Source organism: Eubalaena glacialis, chromosome 10, assembly GCF_028564815.1.
Source record: "Eubalaena glacialis isolate mEubGla1 chromosome 10, mEubGla1.1.hap2.+ XY, whole genome shotgun sequence".
Lineage (NCBI taxonomy): Eukaryota > Metazoa > Chordata > Mammalia > Artiodactyla > Balaenidae > Eubalaena > Eubalaena glacialis.
In genome coordinates, this window is record NC_083725.1 from 114,249,832 (window position 1) to 114,268,606 (window position 18,775).

Consider the following 18,775-nt stretch of genomic DNA (forward strand, 5'->3'; position numbering starts at 1 on the left):
TCCTGCAATTCATAAACGTTGTCTGAGTGTCTGAGTGTGTGCCAGGCCCTTTGGAGACAGTGGTGAACCAGATACAGGCTCTGCCCTCACATGGCCCCCAGCCTAGAGACAGAGATCACTCCCGTGGGCAGGGGCTGCTGAGCACAGAGGCGGCACAGGCCTGGGGTGGCCAGGGAAAGCTTCCTGAGGCAGTGCCACCCCTGTTACTTCCTATCACATCATGGCACTTTCAATAGCTTCTCATTAAGTGTTCGTCTCTTGTCTGTCTCTTGCCTCTGGAATGTCAGTTCTGTGATAAGGGAGTCCTTGTTCATCTTGTTCACTGTGTGTCTAGAACAGTTCCTGGCAGACGTAGGGGCTAGGAAACATTTGATGAATAAAGTAAGCTGTAACAGTTAGTGGAGACCTGGAAGTAGGAGCCGGAGTGGTGAAAAAGGAAGGCTATGTAGGTAAGAGATGAAAAAGTGTTCTGTAGAACATAAGATACAAAGAAGCAAAAGGCTTGGGGGTGGGGGGAGGAACCAGAGAGCAAGGAGGAAGGTGTGGAATACTTAGAGATGAGGCTGGAGAGTGACGTCCGGGAATTGGGACTTTGTCTGGTAAGCAATGAGGAGCTTTCAAATTAGGTGTATGACTTGGTTAGATTTATGTTTAAAGAGAAGGGAGGAAGGGAGGGAGGAAGGTCGGCTGCTACTGCATGGAGACTGGAATTGGAGAGGGTAATAGTAAACGGGGAGAGTTCATTTAGGAGATTTAAGAGGTTAGTGTCAGGCGGTCGGACCAGAAATAATGGAGTCCTGGCAGGGAGAGGGGATTTCTGAGTAGAGATTTGAGTATGAATGGAGGGAGGAGTCAAGAGTGCCGCCTGGGTTTCTGGCTTATGTGATTGGGTGGGCCACAGATGTCACTCACGAAGATAGGCGGCTTTGGAGGCGGGGCATAATCGAAAGGAACGCCCCCTCTGTGCCCCGCCCATCGGTGGTAGGATGGCGTCGATTGGCTGTTTCGAGGAAGGCGCCAAAAACTGACAAGGGCGGGCGAGAGGTGTATCCTTACGTCACGTCCTAGGGACATCCGGGCCCCTCTTTTCCGGGCCCCACAGCTGCGGAACTTCCGGCTGGGGCCGCCATCTTGACTTCTCGACCTTGGGTTCGGGCTACTGGCTACCTGCAGTCTCCTCAGTGTGGTCATGTCCGTGCTGACTCCACTGCTGCTGAGGGGCCTGACAGGCCCGGCCCGGCGGCTCCCGGTGCCGCGGGCCCAGATCCATTCCAAGCCGCCGCGGGAGCAGCTCGGGACCATGGTGAGAAGCGGGCCGGGAAGGGCATGGGAGATGCCGCCGGCCGCACCTGGGGTCCCGCGGCAGGTTGGGGGCCCGCCGGGTCTGGCGCGCTGCACCTCGCGGCCCGCAGCCTAACGGGGAGCGGCAGTGCTGGTTTGGGTCTGGAGGGCGCGAACGAGGGGATGGTGCCCGGGCGACAGTCGGTGTTCAGTCAGCCCCAGGGTCTCGGGTCAGACCGTGTCAGTGGAGCCCTGCCGCTTCCTCGCTGTGCGGTCTCGAGCAAGCTTCCTTAGCCCTCTCTGAACCTGTTTACCCGTCGGTTCATTGGGGGATGCCTGACGGCTGTCAGCGCTGTCGTTGTTACCGCTTTTATTTATTTGGGGTGGGGAAGAGGACCCCAGCAGGCTTTAGTAATTCCCAGAAACGTGGGCGAGTTTAACCCTTAGTGACTTTCACCTGTTTGGCGCATTTCTACATCTGCCTCAGTGGCAGAACTCGGCCTTGAGTGCGAGTCTTCAGGGTCCAGGTTAGTGGGCTTCCGGTTAGGAGCAGAGCCCGGAGAGCGCTGCGGCGGAGGAAATTATAGTGACAGTAATTGCAGCTGAGTGCCTGCTGGGTGCCAGGCACCGTGCTAAGACTGCTGTGCTGGCCTCATTCGGTCCTCCCAGTCACCCCGAGAAAGGGCCATTTTCTCCATTTCGTGGCTGAGGGAGCGGAAGTTTAGGAGCAGTGTATTGACTTGTCAGAGTCACACCTTCAGTGGCAAAGAAGGAATTTGAACTCCAGTCTGACTCCAACTTGTGCTGTGATCTTAACTGCTGTCGGTAATATGGAAGTGGCTTTAAAAACGCTTACCTCTAGGACGAAGTGAGAGAGTGGCATGGACATATATACACTACCAAATGTAAACTAGATAGCTAGTGGGAAGCAGCCGCATAGCACAGGGAGATCAGCTCGGTGCTTTGTGACCACCTAGAGGGGTGGGATAGGGAGGGTGGGAGGGAGAAGCAAGAGGGAGGGGATATGGGGATATATGTATATGTATAGCTGATTCACTTTGTTATAAAGCAGAAACTAACACACCATTGTAAAGCAATTATACTCCAATAAAGATGTTTAAAAATAAAAAAAAACCGAAAAAACGCTTACCTCTAGCCCCAACGGTTTGGGAAGGGAGGGCTTTTTAAGACAAGGAAGGGGAGGTGCATTTTTTTTAGAGTTATTGGTCTGTGTGAGGTCCCAGGGTCCCAACAGACCAGCTTTAAAACAGGTTTAACATCCTTGTTCCTGTCCCTTCACTTTATCATCTGGTGGTGGATTTCCCCTAACCCAGGCTGACCCCCCACCCCATATCTAACCCTTTACCTTAAGGCCTACAGTGGACCTTGGATGCTCTGGCCCTGCTCTGGAGCCTGAATCTTGACTCCTGGAGGGGGCTGTCTGGGCAGACTGCTCGTACTACGAGAAGCCTGGGGGAATCCTGACTCTGAGGGTTCCTTTTTTCTTGTGCTCTGTGTAGGATATCGCCATTGGGCTCACCTCCTGCTTCCTGTGTTTCCTCCTGCCGTCGGGCTGGGTCCTGTCACACCTGGAGAACTACAAGAAGCGGGAGTGACAGGAGCTGTCCTCTCCCTCACCCTGTGACCTGAGCGCCCCGGCCTGTCCTGATTGTGTCTGCTGCATTCCTGGCCGGCCTCCCCTGGATCCTGTCCTTCAGTTACAGTGATCTCTTCTGCAGTCGTGACCTCTTGATTTCTCCATGTTGACATCCTGGGACCACATGTATCCGTTTAGAAGGCCCTGCTCGGTAGGGCCTCCCTTGTAACAATAAAGTCTATTTAAACCCTGCTTCAGAGGGAATTCCCTGGCAGTCCAGTGGTTAGGACTCCGCTCTTTCACTGCTGAGGGCCCGGGGTCAATCCCTGGTCAGGGAACTAAGATCCTGCAAGCTGTGTAGCGTGACCACAAAATAAATAAATAAATAAACCCCACTTCAGAAACTCATCATGCCTTTGGCCTGGGCTCCTGCCTCCATAGTTGAGCTGAGGATGGTGTTGGGGGGTGGTGTGGAGAAGAGGGCCTGGCCGGCTGCCTGGCCCTGCTGGCTTACTGCCCTGTGGTAGGTCACAGCCGTTCTCCTCGATACCTGCAAGTGGTGCTTCCATTGCATGCTCTCCTCTGTTTAAATGTTTTCTGGCTTCTGTGGAAAACAAATCCTGTTGTCGTTGGGCAGCCTTTCTTGCTCCCCCTCTAGTCCTCTTGGTTGTACCCAGCTCGGGGCTCTGTGTCTGTGTCTGCCCTCTCCCAGTGGGGCCGGCTCTGCAGCTGGAAGCCCGTTCTCTATGGGGCCAGCCTTCCCTGTCCTTCTTGGTCGGTGGGCTCCAGCCATTTCTCAGGTGCTTGTTGCCCTTCCTAGTTGCAGGTGGGCAGCGTTACAGTATCTTGCATTTTTATGTCAACCTGGGGCCCCTTTCCTTTTAGCACCATATCTGTAAACCCTTATGCACTGACTGGCTTCGTTGTTCTCTTCCTGCCTGCTTCCCTGTATCCTCCCCTACTTGGCTTGGAGAGTTTGCTGCTCCTCCATCCATCCCAAGGGCGCTTCCTCAGTGATTCTTCCTGGGGGCGCCTCTTAGCTGGGACAGGCAGTGAAGCGCTCCCCCCTGCGCTGGAATTCTGACTGCCAGTGTCTGAAAGGAAGGCTCTGACCTGCTGGACCCACCCCTGGAGGAGGACATGGCTTTAGTTCTCTGCATCCTCTTTGCTGGGGTGACATGAATGATTTCTGAGCAGACACAGGTACAGCGTCCCCTGTGGAGCTGCTGGATGGTGGGCAAAGACGCCAGGTGAGAGCTGAGGGGCTCTAGGTTGTGGGTGCTTTAGGCCCTGGTTGTCAGAACATGCATCTCGCCAGCCACTTTTGCAGGGCTCGCTTTATGTTGACAGGAGCTGAAGGGGGACCCTGCTCTCCCTCCCTTGTCTAGTCTTTCCTGGCCTTTTTGTGTGGTATCCAGTGACGCCTGGTTGCTGTGGGCACAGAGTAGGCTGTGAGCTGTCTTGTTTCTGTGGTAGCTCCACTGCCCTGCCAAGGGTTTGATTGGGTGTCCCCCATTTTTGCGCCCCTGGATCCCAAAGGGACACAGTGGTCCCCTTGGCCCAGGAGGGCTACCTTAGCCCGAAGCTGTGCGTCTTGAGCCACCTCTGAGACTGATGGGAAGCCAGTGGTTACAGGCCAGATCTTCAGGATCCGGTCTGAGAAAGCCCTTAGGAAGCCCAATAGCACCTCCAGCCATTGTGCTCCCACACCTGCTGGGTGCTGCAGCGTGCTGGAGGGGGGCAGGGTCGTAGACTTGTGGGTGGGTGGGAGAGTTTTGGATGTGAGTGAGCTGTCATGCTTGGGCCACATCTTCCCCTTGTTCTCAGTGGAGCCACTAAGCCTAAATCTGGTCACCTTTCTGTGTCCCTCTCTTATCCCTAAGCAAGTCAGAGGCCGAGGGGCCGTTCTTTGTAGCGAAAGCAAGGCTCCTTGTGCTCCCGAACAGCATTTTCTGTGTCCATCTGAGGATGTCTGTCGGATCGTGAGTCCGGAGGGGTGGAGGTCTGTCCTGATGTGCACACTGGGCGGGGTGGAGGGGTGCGGGGGTGGTTACAGTCATGGCAGATGATACAATGTCAAGAATAGTGGACTGGGAGGAGGCCTGGGTTTGAGGCCTGGCTTGGCCATTTACTATATGACCTTGAGCAAGTCATTTAGCCTCTCTGGGTCTCAGTTTTCATGATTGTAAAATGAAGGTGGTGATGTGGCACGAAGAATAATGTCTTCCCCAAGATGTCCGTGCTGCCCTAATCCCTGGAACCTTGTGAATATGTTACCTTCATGGCAAAGGGGACTTTGCAGATGTGATTAAAATTAGGCATGTTGAAATGGGAGGTTATCCCCTGGGCCTCGTGTAATCATATGGGTCCTTAAGGTGGACGGGGAAGGCAGATATTTTGCATCTCAGAAATGCCACCTGAGGACTCTGCCTGCCTTGGGGCTTTGAAGATGGAGAAAGTGGGCCGTGTTCCAAGGAATGCAGTGGCCTCTAGAAGCTGGGAACAGCTCTCAGTTTACAGCCAGCAAGGACATGAGGACCTCAGCCCCAGAGCTGCAAGAAACTGAATTCTGCTAATAGAATCTGCATGAGTGGGAAGCAGATTCTCCCTCAGAGCCCCTGAAAGGGAACATAGCCTAGAGATACCTTGATTTTAGTCTGATGAAACCCATTCCAGACCTCTGACCTCTAAAACTGTAAAATTATACATTTGTATTGTTCTAAACCACTAAGTTTGTGGTGATTTGTTATGATAGCAATAAGGAGACAAATGTATCATTCTCCTGGTGCTGTGAGGCTCTCAAAGGAGAGGCTGGCACCAGTGGCTGGATCCTCAACAGACTTGAGGTGAATTGCAATGTGAGGCATTTGCAGGAGGAAGGTGCCCCAAGGAGCGTGGGTGGTGTGAGTTGGGGGGTGGCGGGGCTCTCCCTTTGCTGCCTCTGCCCCTCCTCTGCTTGCTTCCTGCCTTAGGTGGTGTGAACCCTGCAGGCAAGTATCAACCCAGCCAGTGGCCCTGAAGTACAGCCCCTGCTCAGCTTCATCAGCCTGGGTGCACCATCAAAGCCTCCCTAGACCATGATTTTGGAGCTGGCTGCCTGTGGACCATTGTGCATTCCTGCAGTGGCATCTCCAGAGGTCCGTTTCTGGGCTGGGCATGCCCCCACTCTTCCCACTTGGGCAGCTGCCTGACTCCCAAGCCTGTCTTGGGAAGGATCACCGGGGCCTCATCTTCGGCGCACCTTGAGCCTTTCTCCTGGCCATGACCCCCTGTGAGGACTGTGGCTTTCCCAAGGCCGATACCATGTCCTGTTGCCTGGCCCCTTCCCCTGAGAGGTTGGGTGGGCCTGGAAGCCTTGTGGCTCTCTAGGGCCTCTGTGCCATTCCATAAAGTCTTCCTCTGTGGCTGAGGTTTCAGAGTCCCTGGGTCCTGGTACGGGGTCTCCTCTCCCTCCACCTGACAGAATCCTAGGGACAGGGATGTGGGGTCTGGACACATGCCAAGCCTGTGAGGAGGCATCTATGCCTTGTCGGTTCCACGGAAAATAAAGTCCTGAGCTGCTGCCTGTCACCTTTGTGACTATTTCCAACAGCAGCCTGAACCCAAGAACCAGTGCTGCCTATTTCATTATAGGCCTCAGCAGGCAGGACCAGCAGTGCTGAACCATTTCTGGGTCCAGAATTGGAGTCCAAATCTGGGTCCAAATTGGGAGGCAGGGATAAACGTCTGGAGCTATGCTGGTGATTCCTGGCAAATATGCTATTGGGTTTTAGACGCTTCAGGATAGAGAATCAAAACCCGAAAATGGTAAAAAGTACCAGGAGAGATGGAATGAGGGTAAGAGAACAGTTATTAACTACTAAATAAATTGGCATGGAAAAGAGGGGCAAAAGTTGACCATCCTGGGCTGGATTAAGAGCCAAATTTTCCCCCTGGGCATTTCCTTCCCATTCTGCCTGACAAGAGGGGGAGAGTGGGCAGCAGGTAGGAGGACCCCTCATTTACACACCCTGCATACATTGAGGGTGCAGGTCTGTTCTTCAAGCCCCAGACCCTTGTGTGGGAGGGAGGCATTTGCTTGGTGTTGGCAGCCTGCCTGCAGTCCAGCACTGGGCCACAAATGGATTCCTTCTCACTCCAGAGCAACTGTGTTCTCTGTCCCCGCCATTAATCCCAATCCCAACTCCCCCTGAATGCCCCCCACCCCCCAGACTCCCTAGTCAAAGTAAGGAGTGGGGGTAAGGGTGGAGTTGTCTTATAGTTATTTTCAAGATTTTGTAAAGCCAAATAGAAATCATGTTTTTGTCATCAACTATCTTAGCTCATTTGGTAATACCAGTGCTACTGACTGAAGATCTGATTGGCAGTTACAGATTGCATTGTTAAAATTGGGAAAAGGAATGAACACTTTGGTAGGCATGGAATCCAAACAGGGTGGCCCTTTGCTTCCTTGAGTTTGGAAGCAACCCCAAGGCTCAGTGACCCAATAAATAATAATTTGCAATGTGGCTGGGACACAGACTTGGCATTTGTAGCGTTGCTGTGAGAGAGCCACTGTGGGCTGTGTGGTGAGCCTGGGCACCAAATGCCCCTGCTCCAGGGCTGGATGTAGCTGATAAAGATATTAGATCACATCCCGCTCCTGTATTGTCACGAACCGAGGGATTTGATTGGAGCTCTGGCACGGCCTTCTCAAGTGCTAACAGACCACCGTCACTTCATGAAAAAAGGCCCTCCATAGTGAAAAGCTGACAACCAGACTGTAACCTCTCTAAATAACAGCATCTTTAGCATCCAAGGCCTTGCTACTTTTTAAGTTTTATTTTTAGATAATTCACAGACAATTTTAATAGAATACACAGAAAGATCCTGTCTACCTTTTACCCACTTTTCCCCTGTGGGTAACATCTTGCATTTGAAATTATGGTACAGAATATTCCAGGATACTTATATATAATCAAGATAAAGAACATTTACATCTCCACAAGGATTCTCTCCTATTTCCTTTTTACAATCACACCCACCTCCCTGCTGACCCCTACTCCTCCCTAACCCTTGGCAACCACTAATCTGTTTTCCATTCTTATCAACTCCTTTCTTAAAAAAACCCAAAAAACCAAACACCCTGATTTTCTCATAACCAGAAGGGCAGGGAGTCCAAAGTTAGGTCCTTGACCCCAAGGGACATGTTCTCCCTGTCGTAAGCGGGACACCAAAGCCCGCTCAGAACCGAGGCTCAGTGGAGCAGGGCGGTGAAGCCCAGGGCTCTGATATTAGCACGATTCCTGGTCTCCACCAGGGGATCCTCAATCGCTTGCCATGAGTTCTGGAGCCCGCAGCAGGAATGTTGCCTTGCGTGATTTTAATTTCATCTTCCTGCTTATCTCAATAACACAATCCGCACTTCAAACTCCAGTGAAAAGAAAACTGAAGTGGCCCCAGGAGGCTCTTATCACCACCCGGCACCTTGGGAGCCTGGGAAGATGGAGCCGAGCGAGTGTGCGGGTGGAGGGTGGGCGGGGACTACCTTCCCTTTAACCTGCTTCCGCGGCGGCCCCACCGGACCGTGAGCCCCTCAGGTGACGGCGCCCGAGGGTATCCCGTTGCTAGGGGCGTTACCAAGGAGGGGCCACGAGGAGGGGCTCTCTTCCGGGAGGAGGGCAACTGGTAACCCGGAAGCGGTCGGCAGTGCGGCGCTGTTTAAAGATGGCGGCGGAGGAACCTCAGCAGCAGAAGCAGGAGCCGCTTAGCAGCGACTCCGAAGGTACCGACCGGGGGAGGGCCGTCCGGCCTGGGCTAGCGGGGGCGATGCCGGATGGCCGGTTCCCGAGGAGTGGCCAGGGGTGGGGCGGCCGGCGGCGAAGCGCGCGGACGGCCCCTTCCTCCGCCGCCTCCCCCCTCCCCCTCACAATGGAAGGGGCCTCTGTCGCGACCCCCGGCCGGGCGGGCGGGCGGGCGGGCGAGCGAGCGGGGCGGGCCCACGGCCTCGGCTTTTCTCTCTCGCGCGCTCCCGGGGCGGGGCCTAGGCCGCCCCGCCCAGTGCCCAGCCCCTCCGTGCCGGGCGCCGGGCGCCGGGCTCCCGGGTCCCTAGCTCTCCCGCCCCGGTCCTTGCAGTCAGCCCCGGGCCTCCTCCGGGCCCGGCTGTCCGCCTTCTCCAGAGCAGCCCGAGCCCGGAGGGGCGTCGAATTACGCCGGGCTGCGGAGCACAAAGGACTGGGTGGGCCGCTGGGGATGCTGCGGGCGGCCCGGGGATGTGAGCGGCCGCAGGTGTGTGCCCCTGAGGGCAGCAGCCTTCGTTTCCGGTAGAGCCCCCTCTTCTGGCTTTGCAGCCTCTTTCCGCCTGTCTAGGCATTGTTTTCTTAGACCCCTGAAGAGTTGGACCTTTCAGAACGGTCCCACCCTCTTCTTTTCACCCCTGAGTTAGACGCGAAGACTGAGTAGGTCACTAGGGTGGGAGGGACAGCCCTGTTGCAGGGCAGCATAGGGGATGAGTGGAGGCCCAGCTGAGGATCCGGGATGCTCAAGCTCAGAAGGATTGGCCTTAAAAATCATTCAGCACCCACCTCCCATTCTAATCGCACACTTGAGGGACTGAGCTTTCGGAGACCCAGCCCCCTAGAAGGGACTTGTTCAGGATCATGTAAGTTAAGAAAGAGCCAGGGCCAGGATTCACATCTCCTGGCTCCTCACCAGTGGCTGCTCAGAGCGGGGCCCACAGGGTGGACCTGCCCAACTCACTGATGAGTATTTAACACTGTGCCTCTAAGGTAGCACCTCCTCATGACATTTCAGTGAAGGGGGAAGGTGGTGGTATAAATCCCTATTCACAGCTGAGGATAAGCCTCGCAGTGAGGTAGCAGAGGAGGGTTATTGTGGTGAAGAGTGCAGGCTTTGAAATTAGACAAACCTGGGTTTGACCACAGGTCTTAGACCTTGGGCAGATTACTTCACCCGTCTGCATTTGTTTTGTTATCTGTAAAATGGGCACCATTAAGAATACCCAGGATGGCAGGTGGAGGAGGGGTGTGATTGAGCAAAGTGCAGGCTCACAGGAAGCTCTCATCCAGCCCAAGACTCTGCCTCCTCATCTTTCTTTCCTCAAGAGACCCTGCCTGGCTCCAGAGCATTCCCGGGCTGCTGGGAAGTGATGTTAGAAAGCAGGGGAAAGGGTTTGTTAGAGCTTTAAGAGTGTACCTTGGGGGTGATCACCTTGGCCTCCTCACTTTAAAGATGAGAAAACTAAGGCCCAGGAAAGGAAAGGACTTTGCCAAGATCACACAGTTGGGGTGGAGCAGGGTGTGACACAGGCTTCCAGATTCCAAGTCTGCTGTCCTCGCCTGCTCTTGTCCTCTGCCCAGCTGCCTGGAGTGGGGATAGCCAGGGCCCACTGTAATCCTTGGCCTCCTTCCTTCTTCCAGGTGTTAACTGTCTTGCCTACGATGAAGCCATCATGGCTCAGCAGGACCGAATTCAGCAAGAGGTGAGGGGCTGTGGCCAGCGGCCCTACTTTGGGGATGCATAGGGTGGACCTGAGGCCTGTGTTTGTCTCTACTTTGGAAGCCCCCTCCTCTCCAGGCTGAGCTGGGTACTAGATACCTTTATGGGGCGGTGGTCACTGTGCCACTCGGTGACTGGCCCAGCAGCTTTCATTTAGGTGTTCTGGCTGACAGGTGTGGGTCACTCTGTTCACCTATCGGAACATGATGGATTTCCTGCCCTCTGCAGATTGCCGTGCAGAACCCTCTGGTCTCAGAGCGGCTGGAGCTCTCTGTCCTATACAAAGAGTACGCTGAGGACGACAGCATCTATCAACAGAAGATCAAGGTGGGAGCCTGGCTGAGGGGGCAGGAAGAGCTCTCGGGTAGGGACAGGGCAGCAGCGTGCCTGCTTTAGACCCGCTCCTCGCTGGGTCTGGCCTCAGAGAGGGTAGGATGTTGGGGGAGCCCTCTGGTTCATAAGCATGCAGACTCTGGAACCAAAAAGACCTCGATTCAAATCCTGACTGCCACACAGCAGCTGTCTCCTCAGCCGCTCCTTCGACGTCTCTGAGTTGTGGGGTCTTCATCTGTGAAATCAGGATGATGAAAGCATCTGCCTACAGGGTGGTTGTGAGGTTGAGGGAGGTGATGCCTGTGGGGCCTGGTGCAGGCTGCGGGCAGCTGACGCTTTCAGTGCTCACGGTGGGGCTGAGCGGGCTGGGGCCGGCTGCGGGACGAGGGTGGCAGCGGGGACAGTCCTGCATCCTGCTTCCAGGATGCATGGAGAGGTAGGCAGCAGTGGGGAAAAGGGGCCTACAGACCTTTGTGCAAGGCCCTGCTGCATCACTTACAAACAGGTGAGTCCTTTAACCACTCACTTCCTTCTCTGTGAGCTGGGAGTTTGAAATGCGACAGTGAGTATGTGTAAACTGTCTAATCAGCACAGCCTAAGGGTTTAGTAAATTTTTTTTTTTTTTTAATTTTATTTATTTATTTTGGGCTGCATTGGATCTTCGTTGCTGCGCACGGGCTTTCTCTAGTTGCGGCGAGTGGGGGCTACTCTTCGTTGCGGTGCGCGGGCTTCTCATTGCTGTGGCTTCTCTTGTTGCGGAGTGTGGGCTCTAGGCGCGGGCTTCAGTAGTTGTGGCACGCGGGCTCAGTAGTTGTGGCTCACGGGCTCTAGAGCGCAGGCTCAGTAGTTGTGGCGCACAGGCTTAGTTGCTCCGCGGCATGTGGGATCTTCCTGGACCAGGGCTGGAACCCGTGTCCCCTGCATTGGCAGGCGGATTCTTAACCACTGCACCACCAGGGAAATCCCAGGTTTAGTAAATATTACTCCTCCCCACTCTCCCCCAAAGATCAGAGATGCTTAGAACCTTCCACCTGAAAGGATGGACCTTTGGGGTTAGCCATTTCAGCGGCCAGTCAGGTAACCCAGGTGATTGAAGGTGGCCGGGTCAGGTGGTGAACAGCCACGCCACAGCTCGGGTCAGCCAGTAGCAGGCAGTGGAAGCTCATGGGGCGGATGGGAGTGTCCATGCCTGTCACTCCATCGGTGCTTCCAAGACAAGCCAGAGGTTATTTTGTTGTAAAATCTCCAAACTCCTAATAGTTGGCAGCTTATTCAGATTTAAAATGTGTGGGCAAACAGTGCACGCAGATCCAGCTGTGTGTGGCCTGTGGTCTCCTCTGGCCCCATGCTCAGGGTGTCTGTGGTTTACCCAAGAGGCCTGTAGAGAGAGGAAAGCACGGGCTCTGGGGCCCGATAGACCTGGGTTTGAGTCCTGGCTTCACCCCTTCTGTGTGATCTTGGGCAACACCCTGGGAGGAGGAGTAGGAGGATAATGGATATTAGCCCGCAGCAAAGGGCCTGGCAAAGAGTAAGTGCTCAGAATGATTCTGGTAGCTATTCTGGTAGCGGCAGTGATTTGGGCTCTTTGTACACATTTTTTCCCGTTCATTTAACATTTCTGAGCACATACTGTGGGCCAGGCACTGTTTTAGGTGCTGGAGATAGAGTGATGACTACAGCTGTCAACTCCCGCCCTTAAGGTGATGGTTCATAGTGGAAAGACAGCCATTAAATGAGAGGTAACCCTAATGTATGTCAGAGGTGGTAGGTGCTGTGGAGAAAAGTGAAGCGGGACAAGGAAATCAGGAGTGGGAGGGTTTGCGGTTTATTTTTTAATTTTTAAAATTTTTTTTTTAATAAACTTTATTTATTTATTTATTTATTTATTTATTGCTGTGTTGGGTCTTTGTTGCTGTGCGCAGGTTTTCTCTAGTTGCTGCAAGCGGGGGCTACTCTTTGTTGCAGTACGTGGGCTTCTCATTGCAGTGGCTTCTCTTGTTGCAGAGCATGGGCTCTAGGCACGTGGGCTTCAGTAGTTGTGGGCATGGGCTCAGTAGTTGTGGCTCGCGGGCGGGCTTAGTTGCTCCGCGGCATGTGGGATCTTCCCAGACCAGGGCTCGAACCCACGTCCCCTGCATTGGCAGGCGGATTCTTAAGCACTGTGCCACCAGGGAAGTCCCCGGGTTTGCGGTTTTAAATATGGGGGTGTGTGAGTAATGAACTGAGAGGCAAGGGAGCAAGCTGGCGCGGCCGGCTGGGCAGAGCTGGGTGGGGGCCAGTGTGGCCGGAGCAGAGCGGGTAGGAGACGTGGGGGTTGGAGCCGAGAAAGGACTCGGAGGGAGCTGAGTATTTAATGGGTTTCTCTGGTCGCTGGTGGCCTGGGTGGGGATAGACTGAGCAGTGAGGTGGAGGCAGGGAGACCTGTGCGGAGGCTTGTGCAATAAAACCGGCCGGAGATGGAGGGACAGCCAGGGCGGCTGAGTGGCCCAGGTGAGAAGCGGTTGGATGTGGGCACAGCCGAAAGGGTCTGCTGCTGGGTTGGATGGGGTGTGAAGGTGGAGTCGGCAGTGGCTGAGAGGTGGAGGGCAGGCAGTTGAGGGGAGGCCGGGAGGAGGTCAGGAGCCGCCTGTTGGCTGGGTCGGTCTGAGGCGGTGGAGGCAAGGCAGTTGGGTGTGAGTCGAAGTTGGAGTTGAGGGCCAAGAAGGGGGCGGGTGAAGAGTTACGTTTAAATCCCATGAGCCGTGAGGTCAGGAGAGCGAGTAGAGCTGACGCCGAAGCTGCCCCAGGCCTGAGCAGGTTGTGCTGTTCACATGGCAGGGGCTGTGGATGGTCTGTGGCGTGGTTGTCTTCTGGCAGGTGACACGTGGGCTCTTGAGAAAGGGTGCTCTGTGGTTTGGTGGCAGCCGTGACCGCCACAGGTTAGATGAGGAGGGGCAGCGGTGAGGTTGGAGGACATGGAGAGGGTGGGCCCGGCAGCACGTGAAGGGAGGATGGAAGTGGGGCGGGTGCGTCACCACACCAGTGGATGCAAGTGGACGCTGCTGAGCGGCTGGTCTGGGGAGGAGTGGGTTCGACCTTAGGGCTTGGGAGGCCATCCGTGACCTTCACTAGAGTAAAAGCCTGCTGGGATGGAGTTCACAGCAGAAGAGAAATGGAGACAGTGGGCACAGACGGCTTCACTAGAAGCCCTACAGGAAAGCAGAGAAATTGGGTGGTAGCTGGAAAGGAATTCACGGGAAGCAGAGCATTTTTTTCGAAGGGAGAACTGGTCTGGGTTTATATGCTGATGGGTCTAAACGGGTCGGGAGAGAGAAATTGATGATGCGGGAGGAGAGGGGAGACTTCCTGGAACGGTGATCTGAATCCAAGAGAGGGGCGGCTCTGGTGGCCGCCTCAGACCCTCTGAGGATAGAGAGAGAGGCCGTGGGTGGGTGTGCTGCAGGGGCCGAGGGGTCCTCAGTCGGAGAGGAAGCAGGGTCATCGGGAAGGTGACTGGGGGGGGGGGGCTTCAGGAGAACGGAGAAGGTATGAGATAGGAGAAGGGGAGGGGCCCAGGCCAGGGGAGTGAGGCCTGCTTGCCAGACAGCACTGAGGGCCAGACCCCCCCAACTCATTGGGGAGGTTCAATAGGCAGAAGAAATTTCATTGAGCTGAGGAGGAAACTGGAAAAGAGCAAACCAGTACCTGTGAGCGGGCAGGGTAGAGATTAGATGGGGGTGAGGGAGGCTGTTTCCCACCCCGGGGCTATGTGGTAGGGCCTCAGGTGTGGCACTATGCCCCGTACCCTAACTTGTTTGCCCTGGAGCTCTCAGGGTTTGAAAGGCTGTTCACTGGAAAAGCTGTGTCGGTCAGGGACCCATTCTCTTGCCTGTTTTTATGAAACAGCAGCCCTTCGGGCCCAGCAGCATGGCATACCCATTGGCTGGTGACCGCTTCGGCGACCCGTGCACGCAGTGTGTCCATAACTCAGTTTCCTGGGGCTTTGGGGACTCCTGGCAGTGGGTTGCTAAGTGAGCCCCCACCCCAGAGTCAGCAGCCAAGGCTGCCAGGTGGCTGCTTGGAGCTCAGTTGCCACCCGCTCTGGTGTGACCTTTCTTGGGGGAGTTTCCTTGGCCCGCCGTGGTTCTGGCCTGATGTTGATGGGCACGGGGTGGGCTGGGGGCTGCCTCTCTGCAGGACCTCCACAAAAAGTACTCATACATCCGCAAGACCAGGCCTGATGGAAACTGCTTCTATCGAGCTTTCGGATTCTCCCACTTGGAGGCGTTGTTGGATGACAGCAAGGAATTGCAGCGGTGAGGAGGGTGGCCACTTGGGCACAAAGGAAGCAGGTAGGGGAGGGTTCCATGAAGGGCTTGTGGGCCCCCTCCTCCCTCTTGATGACTGGGAGGTGCGGTTCCACCTGAGGCCCAATGACGGGCTGGGCCTCTGCTTGGGGCTTCCGTCAGTGGCCAGTCCCCCACCCCTGGGCTGGTCTCTCTGGGCCCCTGCTCTGCTGGCCTACGAGCTCATGCCAGCCTCTTCTTCCCTTCCATCCACAGGTTCAAGGCTGTGTCCGCCAAGAGCAAAGAGGACCTGGTGTCCCAGGGCTTCACTGAGTTCACAATTGAGGATTTCCATAACACGGTGAGCCCAGCCGCCTGGTCACCCGGTCAGCCAGAGTGGAGGGTGGGTGGCCTGGCTGTGGCAGGGTTGACCCATCTCCTCCCTCATCTTGCCCTCTGTCCCCCTCGGGTGGCAGTTCATGGACCTGATCGAGCAGGTGGAGAAGCAGACCTCAGTGGCCGACCTGCTGGCCTCCTTCAACGACCAGAGCACCTCGGACTACCTGGTGGTCTACCTGCGGCTGCTCACCTCGGGCTACCTGCAGCGCGAGAGCAAGTTCTTTGAGCACTTCATCGAGGGTGGCCGGACCGTCAAGGAGTTCTGCCAGCAGGTGCTGCCCCCTCCCTACTCCTCAGACTCCGGCCCTTCTTTTCTCTCGTGCCTCGGGTGGGGAGCCCTGGGGCCGGCGGGGGGGGGGGGCCGGGGGAGGGGCACCGAGACGCGGGCCCTGAGCCGCGGGCCCTGAGCCGCCCCTGTGCCTCAGGAGGTGGAGCCCATGTGCAAGGAGAGCGACCACATCCACATCATCGCGCTGGCCCAGGCGCTCAGCGTCTCCATCCAGGTGGAGTACATGGACCGCGGCGAGGGCGGCACCACCAACCCCCACATCTTCCCCGAGGGCTCCGAGCCCAAGGTCTACCTTCTCTACCGGCCTGGACACTACGATATCCTCTACAAATAGGGCCGGCCCCGGCCTGCCGCTGCCCTGCCTGCCCTCCCCTCTGCCAGGCGCTAGACATGTACAGAGGTTTTTTTGTGGTTGTAAATGGTCATACTTCACTCCCCCACCCCCTTCCGTGTCACACGACCTTCCATGTTTTATTAAAGGGGACGCTGGTGGCGAGCCGCGTGTGTGCGTGTCCCTGCTGTGCTGCTGCCCCCCTGGCTGCTCTGTGTCTCGCTGCCCCCCTTCCCCGCAGGTGGGTTCCTCTCAGCCTTCCACCTGTCCGCCCGCGAGCTTCCCCGCCAGGAGCAGTGTTGAGGGGGCTAGGCCTCTTGGGGACCCCTCCTGCTTATTGGGGTTCTGCTTCCTTCCCTTCAGGCCTCTGCCCCATCCCTCTTTAGCTGGCCAGGGGCTTCCATGGGGATGTGGAAGTCCCTCAGAGACTTGCCCAGGGACCCAGGACCACCAAAGCTTCAAGCTGCTCCCTCATAGGCCCCGCCGCCACCCTGCTGTCCTGGCCAGGGCCTGGGTTGCCTGCCCTCCATCAGGGCTCTGCATGGCGGAAGGGTCCCGGGCGGAGAGGGCCAGCGTGGTGGTGGGGCCTGGCTCCGGGCAGGTGGAGGAGCGGGGGCACCCCAGAGCCCCCCAGGTGGTGCCCACCAGGCGGGGGAGGGGCAGTCCTCAAGCCTTTGCTGGGTCCTCCATGCCCAGGCCTAGCGGGGCTTGCCAGGCCACCATTCTCTTCCCCCCCCTCCCCTCGGCCCGCCGCCTGTGCCTGCTTTGCACCCCCACTGCTTGGGCTGCGGTGTCTGCATCGCCTTCCTTTTTGCCTTCACCTCTTCTCTTCCCCCCGGCACATGTGGGGTCTCAGCCCCCAGGCTGTGAGCTCCTTGGGGGCAGGCCCTCAATAAATGTGAAGTGCTGCTGCCCACCTCTGCTGTCCGGCCCGTGCCTCCACCTGCCTGGCTCACCGAGAGCTCTCGCCAGCCCCTTTAAGCCAAAGCACCTGTCCACACCTGGGCTGCTTCCCTCACCCCCCCCCCAGCCAGGGCTGGGACAGTAGGAGCTGCAATAGTAGTGGTCTTTATTAGAATAGAGGCTGCTCAGGGGGCAGGGGGCAGGGGGCAGAGGGAAAGAATAGGGTGGCCAAGCCAGGCCCTGCTGCAGGCTTCCGCGACTTCTTAGAGCTGGGAGCGCGGTCCAGTAGGCCCAGACGAGTCTGTGGGCAAAGCCAGTAGGTCAGAGCATGTGGGCCATGGGCCTCCCCCAGCCTCCCAGGCTTGCCTCCCTGGCTTCCCTGCGTGGGGGTGAGCGGAGCGCGGGGTGAGCGGGTGTGTTAGTGGGCACAAGGTTAGTGGGCAGCCACACGGAGGGCCAGGCCCTGCTTACCAGTCCTGGTCAGGGTAGGCGGCGGGCTGCCGTCATGCTGGAAGGCAGAGGACAGTGAGAGCCCGCCCGGGGTGGATGGGGGCGGGGCAGGGGCTGGCCGGGGCGCGCACCACGGGGTACGTACCGACGGGGAAGTAATGGGGGAAGCGTTGCCGGTAGATGTTTTCGTCCTTCTCCAGGAACACGCATATGATCAGCCGGTCCACCTGCGCCAGGGCCTGTTCAGCCTGGGCGGAAACCACCCACACCCCGGCTCCCCGGCTCCCTAGCTCCCCGGTCTTAACACCGCCTCGCCCCAGCAGGTTTTCACCTGCCTCGCCCTTGGGGCGCTCTTCGACCTGAGTTTAGAGCTCAGGCTGCAGAAGGGGCTCATGGTGTGGTGTGCTATTGCCTTCTCGCACTACCCTGTGCCCTGGTTGCAGGGGAGGAAACAGCCCCGGGTAAAGGAGAGGGGACGCAGAGAGCAATGGCAAGGCCTGAACCCCATGTGCCCGGCACTCTGCACGTGACTGGTGGGGCTGGTCAGCGGGGCCGGGGTGCGCCCCGCCGCCCACCCCCGTCCGGTCCTCTTGGCTGGGCCCAGGCCTCACCTTGTCCTTGTGCTGCTCCAGCCACTCGCGCAACGTGGTCAGCACTACCTCGGCCGCCGCCTCGTTGGGGTAGCCTGCGGACCGGACCCGGTGGGGCGGGAGTGAGTCCCAAGCTCCCACCCGTCCCTCGCCGCTTCGCCTCGGCTCCCACCCACCCCCGTACCGGGCCCCACCGCTGCCCCGCCCTCCCGGGCCCCTCCCTGCGTCTGGGCCCACCTGCTGCCCACCCGCGCCCTTCCTCCTCTAGACCCCACTCACCAAACACTCCTGTGGAGATACAGGGGAACGCCTGGGGTGGGGGGGTGAGAAGGGATTGGGGACCGCGTCACTCTCCGCTCCGCCTCCCGCCAGGCCGTGCCCCGCCCCCGGCTTCACGTCGCCCCCGCCCCCGCCGCCTGGCGCCCCTCACCACCGAGCGGAGCCGGTGCTCCAGCAGCAGGTCAAGGCTGCTCAAGTAGCAGCTGCGGAGCTCGGCAGCCTGGCTGGCGCTGGGCTCTCCGTGGGCGATGGGTCCCACCGTGTGGATGACATCTGTGGGAGGCGACGAGATCAGACCGGCCGGGGGCTCCGTGCGGTCCTCGGCTTTCCCTCCTGCCGGCCTGGGCCCTGGAGCGGACAGGAAACAAGCCCCCTCCTCCCCAAGTTCTGAGACTCCCCGGGGAAGGACCCCACCCAGGTTGGCACGCAGGTGTACCCTCGAGCCTCAGTTCACGCCTCCACAGACACAGGCAGGCCCACGCTGGGCCCCTCCCCACATCTGTAGGCACCCGGCTGAGGCAATGGGGCGTTGCCTCCTTAGCTCTTACCCTCCCTTCAAGT

The 18,775-nt window shown here is 57.4% G+C and overlaps 3 protein-coding genes across 5 annotated transcripts in view; 2 read left to right on the forward strand and 1 right to left on the reverse strand.

Moving 5' to 3' along the window:
* The first annotated feature begins 1,101 nt into the window (after positions 1-1,101).
* LOC133099717 (cytochrome c oxidase subunit 8A, mitochondrial) lies at positions 1,102-3,286 on the forward strand. The gene is made up of 2 exons (XM_061203537.1): positions 1,102-1,303; positions 2,802-3,286. Exons 1-2 carry the CDS (start codon positions 1,190-1,192, stop codon positions 2,895-2,897), a joined length of 210 nt encoding a protein of 69 aa, XP_061059520.1. The 5' UTR covers positions 1,102-1,189; the 3' UTR covers positions 2,898-3,286.
* A 5,247-nt stretch (positions 3,287-8,533) lies between these two features.
* OTUB1 (OTU deubiquitinase, ubiquitin aldehyde binding 1) lies at positions 8,534-16,908 on the forward strand. Its single transcript, XM_061201936.1, has 7 exons — positions 8,534-8,642; positions 10,297-10,358; positions 10,604-10,702; positions 14,885-15,003; positions 15,250-15,334; positions 15,450-15,644; positions 15,798-16,908. Exons 1-7 carry the CDS (start codon positions 8,585-8,587, stop codon positions 15,993-15,995), a joined length of 816 nt encoding a protein of 271 aa, XP_061057919.1. The 5' UTR covers positions 8,534-8,584; the 3' UTR covers positions 15,996-16,908.
* A 136-nt stretch (positions 16,909-17,044) lies between these two features.
* Positions 17,045-18,775, reverse strand: part of MACROD1 (mono-ADP ribosylhydrolase 1) — a 152,516-nt gene continuing 150,785 nt past the window's right edge. For 2 of the 3 annotated variants that reach the window (XM_061203541.1, XM_061203540.1), the window contains 5 exons: positions 18,366-18,487; positions 18,215-18,245; positions 17,957-18,030; positions 17,491-17,572; positions 17,045-17,196 (listed from right to left, as the gene is read on the reverse strand). In XM_061203541.1, coding sequence (XP_061059524.1) covers positions 17,159-17,196; positions 17,491-17,572; positions 17,957-18,030; positions 18,215-18,245; positions 18,366-18,487 — 347 coding nt within the window. In that variant the 3' untranslated portion in view covers positions 17,045-17,158. Of the gene's footprint in view, positions 17,197-17,366; positions 17,404-17,490; positions 17,573-17,956; positions 18,031-18,214; positions 18,246-18,365; positions 18,488-18,775 lie in introns of all 3 variants that reach the window. The other variant, XM_061203542.1, reaches the window with a different exon arrangement.

What these genes read in the sequence shown, in the direction of transcription:
- LOC133099717 (XM_061203537.1), top strand. Translation starts at nt 1,190, where the DNA reads ATGTCCGTGCTGACTCCACTGCTGCTGAGGGGCCTGACAGGCCCGGCC. An exon ending in GGGAGCAGCTCGGGACCATG is followed by an intron (nt 1,304 to 2,801) that starts GTGAGAAGCGGG and finishes TGCTCTGTGTAG; the next exon opens with GATATCGCCATTGGGCTCAC.
- OTUB1 (XM_061201936.1), top strand. Translation starts at nt 8,585, where the DNA reads ATGGCGGCGGAGGAACCTCAGCAGCAGAAGCAGGAGCCGCTTAGCAGC. An exon ending in GACAGCAAGGAATTGCAGCG is followed by an intron (nt 15,004 to 15,249) that starts GTGAGGAGGGTG and finishes TTCCATCCACAG; the next exon opens with GTTCAAGGCTGTGTCCGCCA. An exon ending in TCAAGGAGTTCTGCCAGCAG is followed by an intron (nt 15,645 to 15,797) that starts GTGCTGCCCCCT and finishes CCTGTGCCTCAG; the next exon opens with GAGGTGGAGCCCATGTGCAA.